Source organism: Dromiciops gliroides, chromosome 1 (assembly GCF_019393635.1).
Source record: "Dromiciops gliroides isolate mDroGli1 chromosome 1, mDroGli1.pri, whole genome shotgun sequence".
NCBI classification, from domain to species: domain Eukaryota; kingdom Metazoa; phylum Chordata; class Mammalia; order Microbiotheria; family Microbiotheriidae; genus Dromiciops; species Dromiciops gliroides.
This window is the reverse complement of record NC_057861.1, coordinates 223,234,404-223,254,174: the sequence shown is the minus strand read 5'-3', so window position 1 is coordinate 223,254,174 and position 19,771 is coordinate 223,234,404. Positions and strand designations below refer to the sequence as shown.

At 38.3% G+C, this 19,771-nt stretch overlaps 1 protein-coding gene and 1 long non-coding RNA gene across 2 annotated transcripts in view; one reads left to right on the top strand and one right to left on the bottom strand.

Moving 5' to 3' along the window:
- RAB31 (RAB31, member RAS oncogene family) overlaps nucleotides 1-10,331 on the top strand; it is a 200,631-nt gene extending 190,300 nt beyond the window's left edge. Inside the window, exon 7 of the mRNA XM_043963819.1 lies at nucleotides 5,611-10,331. Within this exon, the coding sequence (XP_043819754.1) occupies nucleotides 5,611-5,708 (98 nt within the window). The 3' untranslated portion in view covers nucleotides 5,709-10,331. The remainder of the gene's footprint in view (nucleotides 1-5,610) is intronic.
- On the bottom strand, nucleotides 8,582-19,463 carry LOC122726228. Its single transcript, XR_006352784.1, has 3 exons — nucleotides 19,169-19,463; nucleotides 18,836-18,960; nucleotides 8,582-8,717 (listed from the first exon to the last, which is right to left on the bottom strand). It is a non-coding gene; the product is annotated as an uncharacterized LOC122726228 (long non-coding RNA).
- Between the last annotated feature and the right edge of the window lie 308 nt (nucleotides 19,464-19,771).

Here is a 19,771-nt window from a genome sequence, read left to right as displayed (position 1 = left end):
ATTTTCATTCTTCCGTCGGACTTAAAATTTTTTTTCGCGACAGGAGAGGCTTGAGGCAGTCAGATCCACCAGCAGGCTATTGCAGGAGTCCAGGAGTGAGGTGATCGGAGCCTGCTTTAGAGGAATGGCAGTGTCAGAGGGGAAAATGAAGAATATTCAGGAAATGTTGCAAAGGTGAAATGGCAGAACCTGGCAATGGATGATGTATGAGAGATAGTGAGGAATCGAGGATAACTTCTGGGTTGTGAGTCTGAGGACTGGGAGGATGGTGCCTTCTACAGTAATAGGGAAGGTAGGAGGAGGGGTAGAGTTTGGAGGAAAGATCATGAGTTTGGTTTTAGTAATATTAAGTTTAAAAAAAAGATGTCTATTGAACATCCAGTTTGAGATGTGTGAAAGCCAGCTGAAGATGTCATGGATGTTATGGAGGTATTCTTATTCATATTCAGGTTGGACTAGATAGCTTCTGGGGTCCCATTCAACTCAAGATTCTGTGATTTTCACTGGTCAACTTTGTATGATGTATTCCTCTTTCTTTCTATGATAAGGAAAAACTCCATCAAACCCAGGAAATTTGATGTATTATGGATAGGACCTTACAATCATCAGAATAGAGGAAGCCTTTCCTGATTCTACCTAGTTACTAGCCCTCTCTTCTTCTTCAAATTATGTTATATTTACTAGTCTGTATAAATGTTCTAAGTGTGGGATCCCCCAATCTTCTCTTCTCTCCCCACCCACTTACCCTTAATAGCCTCATCAGTTTCGATTGATTCAATTATCTCTATGCAAACGGCTCTGAAATCTATATACCCAAGCCTTAATCTTTTCCCTAAATTCCATTATTATGTCACCAATCACCTGCTAGACATCTCTACCTGCATGTCCCACAGACATCTCAATATCCCCTAAATGCAATTTATTACATTTTTCCCCCTTCAAATTCCTCCTTCCTCTAGACTTCCTCATTTCTGTTGAGGGCACCACCATACTTTCAGTCATATAGGTTCACAACCTTGGCATTTTCCTTGCCTCTATCCTTTACCTCATGACACTCCATATCCCACCCTGTATTCTCTCAATGGTGGAATCTTTTTAGTCCCTGGCATGTCTTCCCTTCTCTTTACTCCCATAGCCTCTCACACAGTTTAGATTCTTGTCACCTCTTGCCTGGACCATTATAATAGCCTCTTAGTTGGTCTCCCTACTTTTAGTCTCTCCCCTTTCTAATCCTTGTTACCCTCTTCTGCAAACTTCAATGGTTTTATTCTCTTTCTTACACTATGGTGCCCAGAAATTAACATAAAATTCCAAATATGACCTGATAAGGGCAGCATACAGAGGGACTATTGCCTCCTTATTTCTGGATGCCTTGGCTCTCTTATAACTTACCACAGCATCACAATAGCTTTCATGGCAGTTAGTAATGATGTGGGGGTTTTTTGTTGTTTTGTTTTTTTAAGTGAGGCAATTGGGGTTAAGTGACTTGCCCAGGGTCACACAGCTAGTAAGTGTTAAGTGTCTGAGGCCAGATTTGAACTCAGGTACTCCTGAGTACAGGGCCAGTGCTCTATCCACTGTGCCACCTAGCTGCCCCCAGTAATGATGTTTTAATTGTCAAATCTAATGGCCTTTTCTTATTTGTCATCTTTATTGATCTTTCTGCAGCATTTGACACAGTTGATCGCCTTCTCTTTTCTAGGTTTTCATGACATTGCTCTCTCCTCTTTTTCTATCCAACTGTTCCTTCTCAATTTCCTTTACTAGTTAGTTATTTTTCTTTAGTTGTCTGTATTATGCCTACCAACCAAGAGCATCCCCCAAGTCTATGTTCTGGGTCTTCTCTTTTTGCTCTATAACATCTCACTTATTGATCTCATCAACTCTATAGTTTCATTGATTTTTCTCTATGAAGATGATTTTCAAATCTATGTACTGAGCTGAGCTGAAGCTCTACATTACCACATTAATTTTAGACATCTTGAACTGGATATCCCATAAACATTTCAAACTCAACGTGTTCAAAGCAGAATTCACTATCTTTTCCTCTGAACCCTCTCGTCTTCCGAACTCCCTATTATTGTCCAGAGTAGGTACCACCATCTGCCCAATCTGCCATACCTGCACCTTAGTGTCATCCCTGAGTCCTCACTCTCACTTACCCTACATATCTAACCTTTTGCGAAATCCTCATTCTACCTTAAGAACATCTCTCATATGTCTTTTCTCTATTCACAAAGTTGTAACCCTAGTTCGGATCCTCATCATGTCTCTTCTAGACCATTAAAATAACATCCTAGCTGGTCTCCCTGCCACAAGTCTTTTCCTACTCCAGTCCATTGCAGCTCAGATGCTAAGGCATTTTTTCTTTTTCTTTTAAAATTTTTTCTTTTTTTTTAAAAAACATTCTTTTAACATTAACTTTTTGGCGGGGGGAGGGCAAAGAGGGTTAAGTGACTTGCCCAGCTTCACACAGATAGTTAAGTGTCAAGTGTCTGAGGTCAGATTTGAACTCAGGTCCTCCTGAATCCAGGGCCACTGGATTCAGAGGCAGCTGCCCCCATTAACATTCTTTTTAAAAAATTTGAGTTCCAAATTCTCTCTCTCCTTCCACTGAGAAGGCAAGCAATATGATATCATATATATATATACACACACATATATATATGAAATAATGCAAAACATATTTCCATAATATCCATGTTGCAAAAAAGCAAGTAAACTTTTAAAAGTGAGAAAATTATACTTCAGTTCGTACTCAGAGTTCACCAGTTTTCACAATATGGATAGCATTTTTCATCATGATTCCTTCGAAATTATCTTGGATCATTATATTGATCAGAGTAGCTAAGACTTTCAAAGCTGACCATAATTGCAATATTCCTGTTACTGTACACATTGATCTCCTGATTCTGCTTCCTTCACTCTGTGTCAGTTCAGAGAGGTCTTCCCAAGTTTTTCTTTGTTAAGGGCTAAAAAATCTCACATCTTCAAGGTAATTTTTGCAAAGTATAGATCAGACCACCTTTCCAGTGAGTACTAGTGGTTCCCTGTTACCTCAAGGATCATCTATAAAGCCCAATGTTTGGCATTTAAAGCTCTTCATAACCTGGCCTCTTACTACACTCTCTGATACAGTTCTATAGGTCTACTTGGACTTCTTAAAATGTAACACATCATCTCCCATCTCCATGTTTTTTTGTTGACTGCCCTTGATGCCTGAAATGTTCTACACCCCCCTCAACATTTCCTCTTAGTTTTCTCAGTTTCCTCCAACTCTTTGCTCAAGTCCTCCATTCTACTAGATACCATTCCTGTTCCTCAGTAACTGCCTTTTCTAATCAGATAACCTTCCATCTTCTCTGTGGATATCATGTATTACCTAGTTATCTACATGTTGTCTCTCTCATTAGAATGTATAATTCTTGAGGGCAGGGATTGTTTTTGGCTTCTCTTTGTATCCCAAGCACTTAGCATAGTACCTGGTACATAATAAACCCTTAATAAAAGATTGGACTAAAACTCCAGATAATAGTAATAAATAACAAGAATAACAATAGCACTTACTATGTTCTAGGCACTGTGCTAAATGCTTTACAATTATTATGTCATTTGATCCTTACAACAACTTTTGGAAGGTAGGTGCTATTATTATCCCTATTTTATAAATGAGGAAACTGAGACAATCTGGGGTTATGTGACTTGCCCAGGGTCACACTGCTTGGAAGTGTCTGAGGTCAGATTTGATTTCTGGTGTTGCTGACCTTGGGGCCAGTGCTTTATCTACCATGCCACTTAGCTTTTTAGTTAAACAACTGCTGTGTTTATTGTACTTATTAATTGGATTTTCAGAATCCAGGTGTAATAATATCATTGAAGTTATTCCTCTTCAGTTTAATCACAGTAGAAAGGGGATAGGATCTTTAGTCACAGTACCTAGGCACTTTGGATTTAAATTCTGGCTCTAATACTGCCCATGTAACCTTGGCAAAGTTATTTTACCTCCTCTCTGGGACTGTTTCCTGAAGTATAAAATAAAGGATGGATTTGATAACCTCTAAGCTCCCTTCTAATTCAAAACATGATCTTATGACTGTTTAGGCAAGGTCATTCAACTAATTTTGAATCTACACAATTGTTCACTAGCGTCCTATCCTATCTACTATGCAGAAATTCCAATAGGTGTACAAAGTAGGTCTAGGGTGGATTAGGGAGAAGGAAGGATTGGACATGGGAAAGGTGGGAGGATAGGGGATTAGAGTAAGAGTGTAAATTTTTTCACTTGTGATCTTTGGAGTAGTGCCCCTTGAGGGGCAATGAGGGTTAAGTGACTTGCCCAGGGTCACACAGCTGGTAAGTGTCAGGTGTCTGAGGCTGGATTTGAACTCAGGTCCTCCTGAATCCAGGGCCAGTGCTTTATCCACTGCACCATATAGCTGTCCCCCTGAATGGTGCAATTCTGAAAGATGGTGAGATCTAGGTGTGATTGCCCCAGTGAATGGCTGAAGTGCAATGGATCTCATTGAAATCAAGAAAGCTAATGGTTATTAGAATGCATTTGGTAATCCTAGAGGATGGTGGCAGGGTGAAGAAGACTGTCTGTCTAGTCTTAAAGTCACTGAGTGTGGTGAAAGTGTGACTCTGAGGTCTTTTGAATAGAGCAACATGGCAGGAACCCAATCAGTTCTTCTTTCTGCCCTTTGTGGAAATGCAAGTCGGTTTGTGTTTTCTACCTTTATGGGTCCTTTGGCACTAGGCTGTGGAAGGACTTTATTTTTTAAAGGAACACCTTTCTTCTCCTCTACTAATTCAGTGAAGTGTAAATCATGAAGGTAAACATCTCTCCCTTTGAGCCATTGTTTTAAATGGCAGAGAAGCATTTGGCTTTTCTAGAATTTTTTCATCCTTATTACTATTTTATACTTCATATAAAACCCCCTAAGATAGGCATTACTTTAAAAAACAAATCATGAAGCAAACCAAGAATTTTATTTTTGTTTGGAATGAAAATATAATTGAATTTGAAGTCTTCTTGTATGGTTTTACAATAAATGATTTCTATGTTTTGATAGCCATTCAAGGAATGGTGAACTAAATATTAATAAATGCAACTGAAATACTATGATTTCCAATTCATTCCTTATTTTGACAAAAAGCAATTGGGAATACTTATGAAAGTTTCTAATAAAGATCATAGTGCATGTGAATCCTTCATCTATTTTTTTAAAGTGAGCTAGGCTGGGGGGTGGGTGGGAAGAAGTAGGGAAAGAATAAAAACAAGTAGGTGTTAGGATAAATATGTGGCATGAAGATGGAGGGGAGAAGTAGAAGGTAGATAGGAAAGATAACTATTTTCCTCCCATTCCCAGTATCAAGAGGAGCTTCTTCAACAAAGATGTACTTTCCTATGCTCTTGGATTTCTGCATCCAGCAGAGATAAGGGTAGAAGAAAGAAGAGGCTTCTGATAGATGCTCTTCCTTTTGAATGTGTTTAAATATTCTATCGAGGTTACTAGAGATCATTCGGATGGTTTTATAAGAAACTGTGTGAAGGAATGCTGACAGGAGAAAAATTCAAGAACCCAGCCTTGACTTTCTTTTATGTTCTAGGTCGTCAGATTCCACCCCTGGACCCTCATGAAAATGGGAACAACGGAGCGATCAAGCTTGGGAAGCAAACACCACAAGCAAGCAGGAGATGTTGCTGACCCCATAGGATATCATCTGATGTACTTGAAGAACTCAACTCCCATTTTCTTGTGCACTGACTGAAGGACTTCCCACTCTTGGTGACTTGGTGCCTTGTTTTACCAAAAAGAAAAAAATCCCATCTCTGCATTCTGAGAAATATACAGGCATCAACAGCCAGAAAGTTTCCCTGGGAAAGGATTTTGCAGAAACTCTTGAAAAATCCTTAGTCCTACTATTTATATTGATGGATTAGATTATACCAAAATCATCTTGCCCCTCCCCTCTCTCTTTCTCTCTCACTCTTCTTACAACAGTGGTTTTTAACTGAGTGGGTAAAGGAAGGGAGTGGGTGGATGACAAGTATATACTGAGTTCTCTGTTAAATCCTCCCAATACTCAAGTTTTGTAAGAAAGAGAATGAATTCTTGGTGGCTCAGTTTGTGTGTGGTGTTCTGGGGTGGATCATTCTTCTCTGACTGCCCCATTGGCCTGGTCAAACTGCAGGAGTCTTTTCAATGCCACAGCCCTTTGAGGATGACCCAACCACTCACCTGTGAAAGTTAGCTTGTGAAGACATAACTTTCTATATAGTTTTAGAACTGAGTCTGTTTTTTCCTTTTTAAATTTTAGATCTCCTCTAAAAATTTTTTCTAAAAAAAAGAAATAGAATTTCGCCTGTACTTCCCACATCTTCTGTAGAGAACAAAGGAATATTGTCCAACTATCCCCCAAACTACAGGTTTGAATAATTCAGTGAAAAAGAAGATGAAGGAAAGATTTATTTGAAAGGAAAAAAAAGGATATAGAAGGAAAAAAAAGAAAGGAAGAAGAAATCTTTTAAAATCCTGCTTTTTTCCCCTCAATGTTCAAGCATTGCACACATTTTGAGTTTCAGGTACATATAAATGGACAAACTTGAGAAAATTGCCACAAATGACTTAGAGGCTGAGAAGGCCTAGTTTTTTTTGGGAAAAGATGGAAGGCATTTCTATATAAGAATGCATATGAGCAGAGACTAAAGTAGAAGAGAGACATTTTTAAAGAGGTACTACTTATTGCATGTTGTCTTGATGGGCAGGGAGCTCAATGCACAGAGTATTTCCTTGCTAATAGAATATGTCATGGTTTCTTAATCAAGGTTGAGAATTGAAGTAAAAGAAGCTACAGACTAAACTACAGGGTAAACTTCTGATAAGGGGAGATTAGTTAGATAATTAAACAATTAGCCAGAGTGAGTGGCAGATGCCTTAGGCTTTTAGACAATTTAAAACTACTAGATTAAAAAAAGCATTCCAATAACAAAACAACAACAAAAAAGTCATGACAAAAAGACAATTCTATGGACTCCCCCACACTCTCTCAATGCAGTACTCCATCATATCTGCACAAACAATAGACCTTAGGAAGGCCTTGCTGACCCAGATTCCTTGGCTTCTTCTGTAACACAGAAGAATTTAAATATCAGTTTTCTGGGTTTTTTGGGGTTTTTTGGTGAGGCAATTGGGGTTAAATGACTTGCCCAGGGTCACACAGCTAGTAAGTGTTAAGTGTCCGAGGTCAGACCCGAACTCAGGTCCTCCTGACTCCAGGGCTGGTGCTCTATCCACTGCACCACCTAGCTGCCCCTAAATATCAGTTTTCAAAAGAGTACTGGGATCCAGTGGAGGGAAGAAGTGAAGGCTGAGAGGGAAGAGTAGGAAAGCTCGTTTTTCTCCAAGTCCAAATCCTATTTGCATTCCAAGTTTCTTACAAACCTAGTATTGAATAGTGGTTGACCTCTCACTAAGACTTAATTGGGACAGTACTTTTAGAACCTCTCAGGTGCGGTACTTTTGGTAGGGTTGATATAGGATTAAAATTGGATAAGACCTCAGGAGGACCTGAGTTCAAATCCAGCCTCAGATACTTGACACTTACTAGCTGTATAACCCTGGGCAAGTCACTTAACTCTTGTTGCCCTGTAAGGAAAAAGAAGGAAAAAAGAGTTTTATGGGACCTTTGAGGTCATTCAGACAAACCTCCCTCATTTTTTAGATGAAGAAAATGAGACCAAGTTAAGTAATTTACCCAAGGTCACATATTGTAGCTGGTAGGAAAGGTGGGCTTTAATCCTGGGCCTTTTACCTTTAAATCCAGCTGTCTTTACTGTGAGAAGAAATCCCACCCTTCCTAAAATATTTAGTCAGACACCATGAAGTCAAGAAAAATTTGTCCCATTTTTACCCTTTCATGAGCACCTTAATTGTGGTCTGGGAAACAATCATATCACTCACAGAACTAGAAAATGGAAAGGACTTCAGGGGGCATCTACTCCAAACACTTTGTTTTAGAGAGGAGGAAGCAAAGGCTCAGAAAGGGTAAATGGTTTGTCATGTAAAAGCTAGGAGAGAAATTAAATCTTGGCTAAACACCTGGAGTTTCCAAGGCTTAGGAAACAAACATACTACCATGCCCATGGCTGTTTAGCCCCTGTTGCACTCTGATCCTTTTTTTTCCCTGGCTTGAAGCAATGTCAGTGTCCCAAAGAAGCATTTATTGAAGGACAAACATGGGTGTCACAACGATCCCTATTTTGCGATTAAAGAAAAAAAGCTGTAGATAGAACAACAAGGGGTACAAAAAACCAAGCTGACAATAATAAAAGATAAAATACAAAGCACTACACATTACAAAAAAATTACCGAAATTAGAAATGACAGATTACAGAAGATTACAAATAAAAAAGACTTTATTTTATTTTATTTTTTACGGTGCACACAGCCAGTTTGATTCTCCAACTGCATTTCTGGAGTTGGTTGAGCTGGTTTGTTAGTTCTTGAGTCTTAGTGGTTGGAAGGGACTCCATCCATTCTACCTGTCTTGGTACAGGATTGAGTCTCAGTTACTTCAGACAGAAGCGGGTCCATCACAAATAGTAAAGAGGGATTCTGGCTGTCTGGGAAAAGACTTTATGAGATTTCCTTTGTTGTCCATAGTTCACAGTCTGCACTGAATTTCCTTGTAGGCCTGACATAGATCTGCACATCCTTTTGGAAGTAAATAATTTGATATTAGAAACTGAAAATTCTCTCTGGATGACATGCAAGTCTATATCAAGCTTTTCCTCTTTCAACACAGAACCTGAGTTAATGTCTGAACTAAGCAGGGAATAGGGCAGAGAAAGTAAGAAACCATATCCATTTGTCACATACCTAGGGAATTACACTGGCCAAATTCTAAAATAAAGAAGGCTAATTCTGATGACAGAACGTGAATATTCTCCCACACACCCTCCCAAATATTAATGGACACAGGGATCTCTTCAGAAGGGAATAGGATTTAAGGTGATTGTCTTTACCTCTGATACTGTTTCTATCAGAAGCAGTTTAGGGGGAGAAAAGCCTTCATCATCACTTAAATTGGGAAAGAGCTGATAGAGCATAACTGAGCAAATACATTTACATGTCTCTTGAGCCTTCTTAGGAAAGGACTTAGACCCTTTGGAGGAGTCAGGATTTTTATGAGAGTCATTTAAAAAAATTCAGGGTTGCCTGAGTTAACACATGAACTGTAACCACAGTATATTATGAGGTGACCATCTAAAACAATGCACCTCCAAACTCTGGCCAGAGCATTAGAGGTGACATAGCACCATTTTAATCATTCCCCAGACTTCTCTTCCTCCCTTTCTCCCTGACTTCCTCCCTCCCTCCCTCCCTCCCTCCCTCCCTTCCTTCCTTCCTTTTTTCTCTACCTGCCCCATCTCTATCTCTTCTTGTGTACATATATACATATATAAATATGATTTTACATTTCTTAAGCTAACATGTTATACCTTTTGTTGGCTGAGTCTGGCTTATAGATATCTATTGTATATTGTAAATACGAATTTTTATAGTGCCCATTTCACATTTAAGAACAGAAAGGCCAAAGATAGAAAGTAGTGACATGCAAGAGGCTGATATAGCTACCTTGTTGACTTGCCATTTTAAAAACTTTAAAATGGTACATTAATGATACTAAGTATTCATTTTCCATTCAGGCTGCAAGATTTTGAGGGCCCCGAAAGTTATGCCTCAAAGTGGCTTAATCTCATTCCTTACAGGAGATATGCCCAGTGTTAGTCAACTAGCATTTATTAAGTGCCTATTATGTGCCTGGGACTGTGCTAAGTGCTGGTGATATGAGTATGAAATGCTTCCTCCAGACATAGCACTATAATATGTGATAGCTGAAAACAAGCACCTGTTGCTAGGTCCCCACTTTACATTGCTCCTCAAGGAGCAGGGCAAGTTAAGCAATAGGCTAACTCTGACATGTATGCAGACATATGAGGTATATCAGTGATATATGTTTACTATTTTAAACCATCTTTTAAACCAGATCCAGTGTTCAATGTCAGCATTATGATTTGCAGTGCATGTTTCTTTCTCTCTTCTATCTTTGCAAAGGGCTTTGACTGGGCTGGACCCAGTTCCCTGCATAGAGGGTGATACTTTTACCATGTCAGGACTTTTTTCCTTTCAATAAACAGTAGTGCATTCCCAACCTCTCTTAACAGAAATCCCCAAATTCCAACAACAACAGCAACAAAACTGTACCTGTTATTTTGTTTTAACATACACTGATTCATACTAATAAATATTTTAAGTATTACCAAATGTTGTAATCTTTTAGAACTCTGGTTAGTTTCAAGCACTTGGCTATAGTCAAAATGAGGATTGCTAAAATCAACTTAATCTAATCAATTCAACAAGCATGTATTAAGTTTATTGACTTACTACGTATTACTACATGCAAGATTCTGATCACTATTATCACTAGGAATATATATAAGAGCAGGGAAGGGAAAGGTTATATAATACATAACCAGTGGTCACAGAATTTCAGTTTTCAAAGATTTATTAGCTGTTAGAGATCAAGTAAGTAAGATGTTTCATGAATGCTAATTTATTCAAACAATGTATATAGATACTTATTATCCCTATACACATTTTTTAGTCTATTGTTACTTTTGGTCAATGAGTACATATGAAAATAGAGTCACAGCTTGGAGGAGATGGCAGATAAACAATAATTCTACAAATCTAATTTGTACAAAGCACAGTAGTGCTAGATGGTAGAGGAGATATGAAATCTCGATAGGACATAGCCCTTGATGTCAAAATTAAAGTCCAATAGACATAACTTGTGCTATGAAGTATCATAAAGTATAATTCATGATGAGTGCATAAGAGGGGTACAAAGTTCTACTGGAGACAAAAAGAGGGAAAGGTCATTAGTAAATGAGGTAATCAGAGAAGCATTCCTGAAGAAGGTAACATTTGGATTAGGCTTTAAAGGTAGGAATTAAATAGGTAAGAATGGGACTGGGAAGAGAATTTCAGGCATAAAGAAGAGCATGAACAAAGGTAAGAGGATGGGAAATTTTGGTGTATGTATAATTGGGTATGTGTACTGAACCAGCCTGAACCAGCTGAAGAGATCCAATTTTCATTGTGCACAATTACACCTTTGAAATAGGCAAACTACAAATCAGAGGTTGATTTATTGTTTTATTGATTTCTGGACTTAAGAAAGTGATGGAGAAAATGTTAATAATGCACATTTAAGTTAAGGCAAGAACTCACCTGAGCTCTCCCAAATTCTCCTTCAAACAACTTTAAAATAACACCTCAAAATGAATTCTGGAGCAGCAGAACCAAAAAAAAAAGGATGAGGTGAAGCAATTTCTAGCCCAAGACAACTTAGAAGGAAAGGTCTGTTGTACTGGGGTGAAAGAGGAGTGCAGCTCAGTGCAGGCTATGCCTCAGCAAGCCAGCAGTGAGGCCCTGGACCTTCATGCCAGGGAGTTAGTAGCAGCTATGCCTTGTGCAAGCCAGCAGCAGGCCTTGAGGGCAACTGAAATGGCAGCGGCAGCTTCTAGAGTTCTCAGCCCACTGATGGTAAGGGGGTTGGACAACAAGTTCAGAAGGAGATTACAGGGGTCCCTTTGCTGGCACTGGGTACAGGACTCTGTTGCATTGCTCATACTTGGATCAGGGTTATAGTCCTGGAGGCGAGGAGGAGCACTAGCACACCAGAACTTGCAGTCAAAGGGCAATGGGGACCCTGGACACAGTTTCAGGGTAGAAAAGTGCTTGTGATCACTCACAGGCCAGAATACAGCCCAGGAGAGCAATAAACACACCTCTAACATAAATATGAAAGTCAAGAAATAGGCTGGAAAATAAGCAAACAACAACCACCACCAAAAAGGAACCTGACCATAACAAGTTACTATGGTGACAGGATCAAAATACAAACTCAGAAGAAGACAATAAAGTCAGAAGAGCTATATGCAAAAGCCTCAAAGAAAAATGTGAATCAGTCTCAGATCCAAAAAAGAATTCCTGGAAGAGGTCACAAAAAGAGGATTAAAAATCAAATTAGAGAGGTAGAGGAAAAATTGGGAAGAGAAATGAGAATGATGCAAGAAAATCTTAGGGAAAAAAGAGCAAATAAGTTGGTAAAGGAAATACAAAAAGAAATACTGAGGAAAATAACAACTTACAAAAACAGAATAGGCCAAATGATAAAAGAGGCACAAAAATCCACTGAAGAGAAGCACTCCTTAAAAAGCCTAATTGTTTAAATGGAAAAGGAGGTACAAAAATTCACTGAAGAAAAGAACTTAAAAATTAGAATTGAGCAAATGGAAGCTAATAACTTCATGAGGCATCAAGAAACAATAAAACAAAATCAAAAGAATGAAAAAAAAACAGAAAAAAATGTGAAATATCTCATTGGAAAAACAACTGACCTGGAAAATAGAGAAAAGAGAGATCATTTAAGAATTATTAGACTACCTAAAAACCATGGTCAAAAAAAAGAGTCTAGATATTATCTTTCAAGAAATTATCTAGGAAAATTGCCCTGATTTTCTAGAACCAGAGGGTAAAAATAGAAATCAAAAGAATCCAACAATCATTTCCTGAAAGAGATCCCAAAATGAAAATTCCCAAGAATATTAGAGTCAAATTTCAGAGCTCTCGGGTCAAGGAGAAACTATTACAAGCAGACAGAAAGAAACAATTTAAATATCATGGAGTTATGATAGGGAGAGAAAAATAGCCTTTAACTGGAACATACAGTATATAGAAAGGAATAGCTTGAGAAAAAGATAGAAAGGTATGGTGCAAGCATATTATGGGCAGCTTTCAATACTAGGCTAAAGAGTTTAAACTTTACACTGCTGGAAACAGTAAATAACTGAAGGATTTTTAAAAAAGGGATGATTTTTTCATCCATTTTACTCAGATTTATAAAGGGGCCTTCTCATAAAAGGGGAAGGAATTTTTAAGGATTGGTGCAAGACCACCATGTTTCCAGCCAGATAAAGAGCCAGTGGTGAGACAGAATGAGTGAAAGAATGAAAGATGCACAGTACATAGGCTGATGGACCAAGGTGCAGGATGAGATCAGTGAAGGGCAGGCCACAAATGGAGTGATTAGCTTTAAGAAGAAATAAGGATACCTATCCCTCTTTATCTGAGGTGGGAAGAGAGGAGGAAAGGATAAGTTATGATGCTGAGAAGTTTTGAGAAGTGGAGAAAGGGAAATGTGGGAACTCAATATTTGATTATCTCAGTCTTGGAGAAGTGGGAGTCTAAGTTGTTTGATATGAGTGAGGGGGATAAGAGTACAGTGGGGGACTAGAGGAAAAATGTAAAAAATTGGAACAGGCCCTGAAGGGAATGATTTCAATAGAAATCAATATAAGAAGTCAATAACCAGCCCCCAATTTTTAGGGACAGTAAGTAAAAGTGTTACATTTTTTTATAATAAGCATTTTTATTTATAGTTTGGGGTTCCAGTTTTTATCTCCCTTTCCCTCCCTCCCCTTTCCCTTCCCTGAGGCAGCAATCAGATATGGGTTATACATGTATGATTTTATAAAATAATACCATATTTTTCATTTTGTACAAACTTGATTAAAAGGAAAAAAAATGAAAGTGAAAAATAGCATGCTTCAGTCTGTTCCATCAATATCAGTTCTTTCTTTGGAGGTGGATAGTATGTTTCATCAATAGTCCTTTGGGATTGTCTTGGATCATTGTATTGTTGAGAATAGTCAAGTCATTCACAGTTCTTCATCGAACAATATTGTTATCTCTATGTACAATGTTCTCTTGGTTCTGCTTACTTCACAATATATCATTTCATACATGTAAAAGTGTTACATTATTGATGGAATGCCCAATACTACCTGTGTGACCCTGTGCAAGTCACAACCTCTCTGGACCTCAGTTTCCTCACATGTAAAATGAGGGCTTTAGATGTGATGGTCTCTAAAGTCCCTTCAAGGTCTAGACCTATAATGCTAGTAAAACTCATTTCCTTGGGTTTCTAGAGTAGAGAGGAGAGGCAAATTACAAATGAAAATTCTTTCTGTTATTTCTTACTTACTTACCATGGTACAGTTAATTTTCTTTACTTATTTTCCCAGTACCCAGAGATGTCTCACTTGCAGAGGTATATCATCTTTCTCATCTGTCATATGAAGCCTCAGCTCAACAACCTTTATGTCTGCCCATTATCACACCATACTGCTTGTTAACTTTTACAGATCATTCATCCCAAAACTGGTCATTGTAAAAAAGACCCAACCCCACCCCCCACAATACACACTCATAGAACCTCCTTACATTTCTACTTGCTTTAACAGACTACTAGCAGATCTTAATTTTCCCTTTATATTGGCCAGTTAATATGAAATAATTTTTTGATTCGCCATTAAAATTACCATATCATAATGTCAGTTGCTAGTTCTCATTAACCTTTATATTTACTCCCCTCCTCCTTTGACATTCATTTTAATGTTTGTCATACATACATACATACACAGAAGTAGCAGCATTTGAAATGGCATCTTCTTGGCAATAACATACATAGCAGCAGCAATATTCTTAAATTGGTGCCACCAATGATGGATGAGCAAATCCTTTTCTGTTAAATGAAGTAGGGAGTTTCTATCATGACTAATTGTTTTTCCTGTAACCTGACATTTTCCTTGGAAAATATGTGTGAAATAACAGTGCCTTCTTATATGATTAATTCCCAAAGAAAATTAAAATATATAGTTTGATAGAAAGATTTTTGTACCTCCACATCTGACTGTTGAAAGTCAATCTTATTTCTTGCAAGTACTGAGGTCAAGTTACAATCACATTCCTGAGCCCTGTGGATTTTGCTTCTGGAAAATATGAAGAGGCAGGGAGAATTTTGCCAACCCCTGCACAGAATGTGTAATGTTTGTCTCTCTGCCTAGTCAAGTAATTTGTTAATGCTCAAAGTGCAGGCTGATTTCCTAACTGGCAGAAAAAAATAAACTATTTTGAAGAAGGCTTATCACTCTCCAGGGGTAATGAAGTAAAATAAAAAAGGACTTTAATGTAAAACAAAGAAGAAAAAGGAACTGAAGAGCAGAGCTGAATCTTGACCAAAGTGATGAGGTTGGACAGTAGAAGAATGTGACATGGGGGAGAAAGGAAATAAGAAGGGCCGAAAGCTTATAGTTTAAGTAATAGATATGAAGCTCTTTCCAAACAGGAAGAAATGGAGGTCTGTGAGGAGGAAGCAGCTGCTTGTCATCTAAGGAATAGTGATATAGTATGATAACTGGGTCAGAGAAAGAGACCAATAGTGGTGGTTAATGATCCCTTGCTCTGACAGCTCTTTGTCAGCCTGACAACAACAAGAGAACAGTCTGCTATCTTTGAGAAGTATGCATCCAGGACAGGATGGAGAACCTCCCAAGGCTTGTCAGACCTGACAATTATTACCCATTCCTGGGTATTTTTTTTTTGGACACAAATGATACTGCCACAAGGAATCTAGAAATCAATGCTGAGGATTATGAAGTCTTGGGCAAGAATCTGGCTACCTTAGGGAAACAAATGGCATTTTCATCATTGTTACTAATCAAAGACTAGGGCTTCAGATGAGAATAACAAATTATAAAAGTGAATGTTTGGTTAGGAAGGTAATATCAGAGAACAGAAATTGTATTTTGGGGCCAATTTTTAAAAATATAGGAATGGCAGGCTCATGGACAAAGATGGAATAAATCTAGGAAGGGCTAATACTAGAGAGAGAGAGAGAGAGAGAGAGAGAGAGAGAGAGAGAGAGAGAGAGAGAGAGAGAGAGAGAGAGAGATTTGTTTGGTGTCTCACAAATGTAATCAAAAGGATTTTAAACTGAAATATATCTTCCAGACTAGAAACCATACAGAGCATTTACACCATAAGAAGAATAGTAGTCAAGATAATCATAGATTCACAGTAAATAAAGTAAAAGAAGGAAGCCAGCAATAAAATCTATGGCTTCAGATGTCTATATAAAATGTTCAGAGTATAGGAAACAAATAAGATGAACTACAGACCTAAATGTAAGGAGGCAAATTTGGTGTATTCTCATAGATATCATTAAGATTTTATAGACTATGACCCATAACCATAATATAGCCCTGAAAGGATATAGCTTATTTAAAGGGAACAGGAAATATTAGGAGGGAAGAAAAGGGAAAAACGTTGAATACTAAGAATATATACTACTATGGGAAAATCCAGAAATGGGAGGCACAGTGGAGAGCTTTGGGGTCAATAAGAGTGGAGGTAGAAATATAAATAACATTGTCATGGGCATATGCTGCATACCATCTAGACTGGTAATTTCTATTATATATCTTCACCAAGAAGGAGAAACTCTTTGGGGGATACAAAGAATGAAGTAACTAATCCATTTTAGGATTTAGGGAGAAGAGGAAAGTTGGGCATAATTAGACATGCACCCTAGATTTTTTGGCAGATCAGATTTCAAAAGATTCAGAAAATTGTAGGTAGGATTCTATGGCCTAAAATTATCCAAAAATTACCCAAGAATGAATTTTGAAGACGCCAAAGAGAAAAAGTTCTAATGGGGATAAAAAGGGGACTTGCTTAAGTTCAGGGAACCCATCAACAAACAGATTTGAAAAAAAACACATATAAATGATGGGAGGGCAAATAATGGAGCATGAATTGTATGAATAGTGTTAAAGTTGTTCAAGTTCAGAATGAGCTGAGGCTTTTGAGGAAATCTAGGGATTTAAAAAATGTTTTTAAAGCTATATTGCAGGAGGGGGGGCAGGAAGCTAGGTGGTGTAGTGGATAGAGCACCGGCCCTGGAGTCAGGAGTACCTGGGTTCAAATCCGGCCTCAGACACTTAACACTTACTAGCTGTGTGACCCTGAGCAAGTCACTTAACCCTAATTGCCTCACTTTAAAAAAAAAAAAAGCTATATTAGGAAAAAGAGTAGTATCAAACAAAAAATAAGACCACATTATTGGAGTGAATTACATGTTGATAAAAGATGGTAGAGAGAAGGCAGAGGTGGCCAATTAATTTTACTTCTGTTTTCTCTTCAAAGGAGAATAATCTCTGGACTAGAAAACTCAGAAGAAAAATTATTAATTAGGAGTTAATTCTGGAGATAAGTAAGGAGACATTAAGAGAGTACCTATCTTTCTTTGATGAATTCAAGTTACCTCGGCCAGATGATATGCTTGGGTACTGATAATCCTAACCGAAGCAGTTGATTTTTTTGAATCTATTTTTTTATACCTGAAGATATTTCTTTTAGATGCTTATGAAATTTAACATTGAACATGTTAAATTTAATAGGGAAGCTTGGAAGAGGTATGGATATGGTGGGGGGAGTGGAAATAATGTGATGAGGTATGCAATACAAAGCACAATTTATCCATGCTTACTCATCCCATGAGATTCACTTTGTTACATACAAAAAGAAAAGGGACAGGGACAAGGTTCTTACCAATGACTTTTCCAGTGTATAGAGTGTGTCCTGTGCAAAAACATAAGTGATCTTGGGAGGCAGGGGATGGGCATGCTATGGATAGAGAGGAATTACTGAATGACACTTGGGCAACCACTGTGGGTAGTGGTTAGATTATAACTGGCTTGAGGAACCAATGCTGGCTCAGAAGGAAGGTGGTTAGAAGCTTGCATGGGAAGGGAGAGGGGGGATGTTGGAGAATAGGAATAGGCTTGGTTGTTTTGGAGACAAATCTCATAATTGGCTATCATGGAGAGAGTGGGATGTGAATCATCTTCCCTCTGATTCATTATTTATTACACATTACTTTGGGTCATGCTGCAACCCTCACTTTGGAGACCACTGGTCTAGGCTGTGCTTTTCAGTTGAATGGAGAACCTGTAGAGCTTGTTTGTCAGTATATATACATACATACATACACACATATATATATACATACATACACACACACACACACACACACACACATATATATATATATATATATATAAAACAGTGTAGATACTCAATTAGCTGGCCCTAAAATTCAATGTCTAAAGCTAACTCACAGTCCTTTGTCCTGGGCAATTATTTGACTTTGGGTAAAGTATTCCCAAGATCCTCTCAGTTTCGCATATAAATGCATCGGATTCAAGACAGAAGCTAAACAAAGAAGGCAAATGTCATTGTTCTCTATCCATCTGGTCTGCATTCCTAACTTTATTACATATATCTGTTAGTATGTGTTTTGGGGTATATTTTGGACTATAAAAAACCCCATTGTCTCCCTAGAGCTACTTTACTTTATTTATATTGGCTCTTCTATCTTCTTTAAATTCCTTATAGCTGGGCAAAGGATATATACCATTTTTATCCTAGGAGGTGGGTGCCCCAGACAGGCCTGAGGCATAAGTTAGGGAGGAGGAAAAAAACAAAAAAGGAAAAAAGGAGGAGTAAAATGGAGGAGTGAGAGCAAAGTGAAAAAAAGATACATATTACAAAATCATCATAGAATCTTAGAGTTAGAAGACACCTGTGCCACTGTGCTAAGGTCTGAGGGCACAAGTATAAACAAAAAGAATGACAGACCTTGCCCACTAAGAGTTTACATTCGAATAGGGAAAGCAACATACAAAAGGGACCTGTAAAGCAAGTGGGGTGCTGTGGGGTGGGGTGTGATGAAGGAGGGGAAGATGTAGGGATATGGTGTCAAAGTCTGGAAAGTTGAGCATAGAATACCAGGAGAATGAAGACTGATAAGCCTTGACCCTTCCCAAAATGGGGCTGCCCCCCCTCAAAGAAGAACTCACTGTGATGGCAGAGGGATATTCCAGGCTGAGGAGGCCACTGAGGCAGATGGATGTTCTAGGATGAGCAGGTCCCAGGTGCTGAGTGAAGATCCAAGGTGAGATGGCAGTTGAGTGGTGGCTAATTCCTGGAAGTAAGGAAGCAAAGCCAGGAGGAGAAAACAAGCATCTCATCTATAAAATGATGGTGACAAGTGGTCATCCAGCCTTCGCTTTTAGGCCTCCAGTGATAGTAAACCCACTGCCTCTGGAGTCAACCTATTTTATTTTGGGATAACTCTAATTGCTGGGAAGTTTTAAGTAGAAAGGAGTGATAGGGAACTGACCCAAAATTACCTCAATTCAAATTCTTTTTACTTCTGCCCAAGGGGCAATCTCCAAGAAGTATTTTCTCTCTTTCCTACTAAACTTCATCCCTTCCCTTGCTCTTCTCATACACATCCTTGTACTCATTTTCCTCCTCCTCCCATTCTCTTCTTTTCTTTTCCTCTCATTGTAACCTACTGTACAAAATCAAGATAAAAATTCCTTACAATTTCTCTGTTGAGGAAGGAGTTCTGACTAGGAAATCAAGATCTAACCCAAGAACAAGGCTGGAAATGCTGACTCACTCTCCTTAGTTCTAACAGGAAAAGCTCTTTAGTTTAACTGTAACAATTATTTCATCCAATAGCTCTTGGCATAGCTCTCCTTTGATCAATATCTTTGTGCTCACTTAAATTGTACTATGGACATCCCTGGGTCTTTCATGTTGAGCCAACGGCCCAGATTTGACTCAATTTGCCTGACCTATGCACTCTAGCCCTTGGATTCTTGGTATAAATCTATACATTCTGACTTTGGTCATGCCTGAAGCCCTGATTTGGCTGCTGAGAATTTTATGGGTTTGCTGCTGCTTCCTAATAATGGCCAGATGCCATCTAGAATAATACCTTAAGA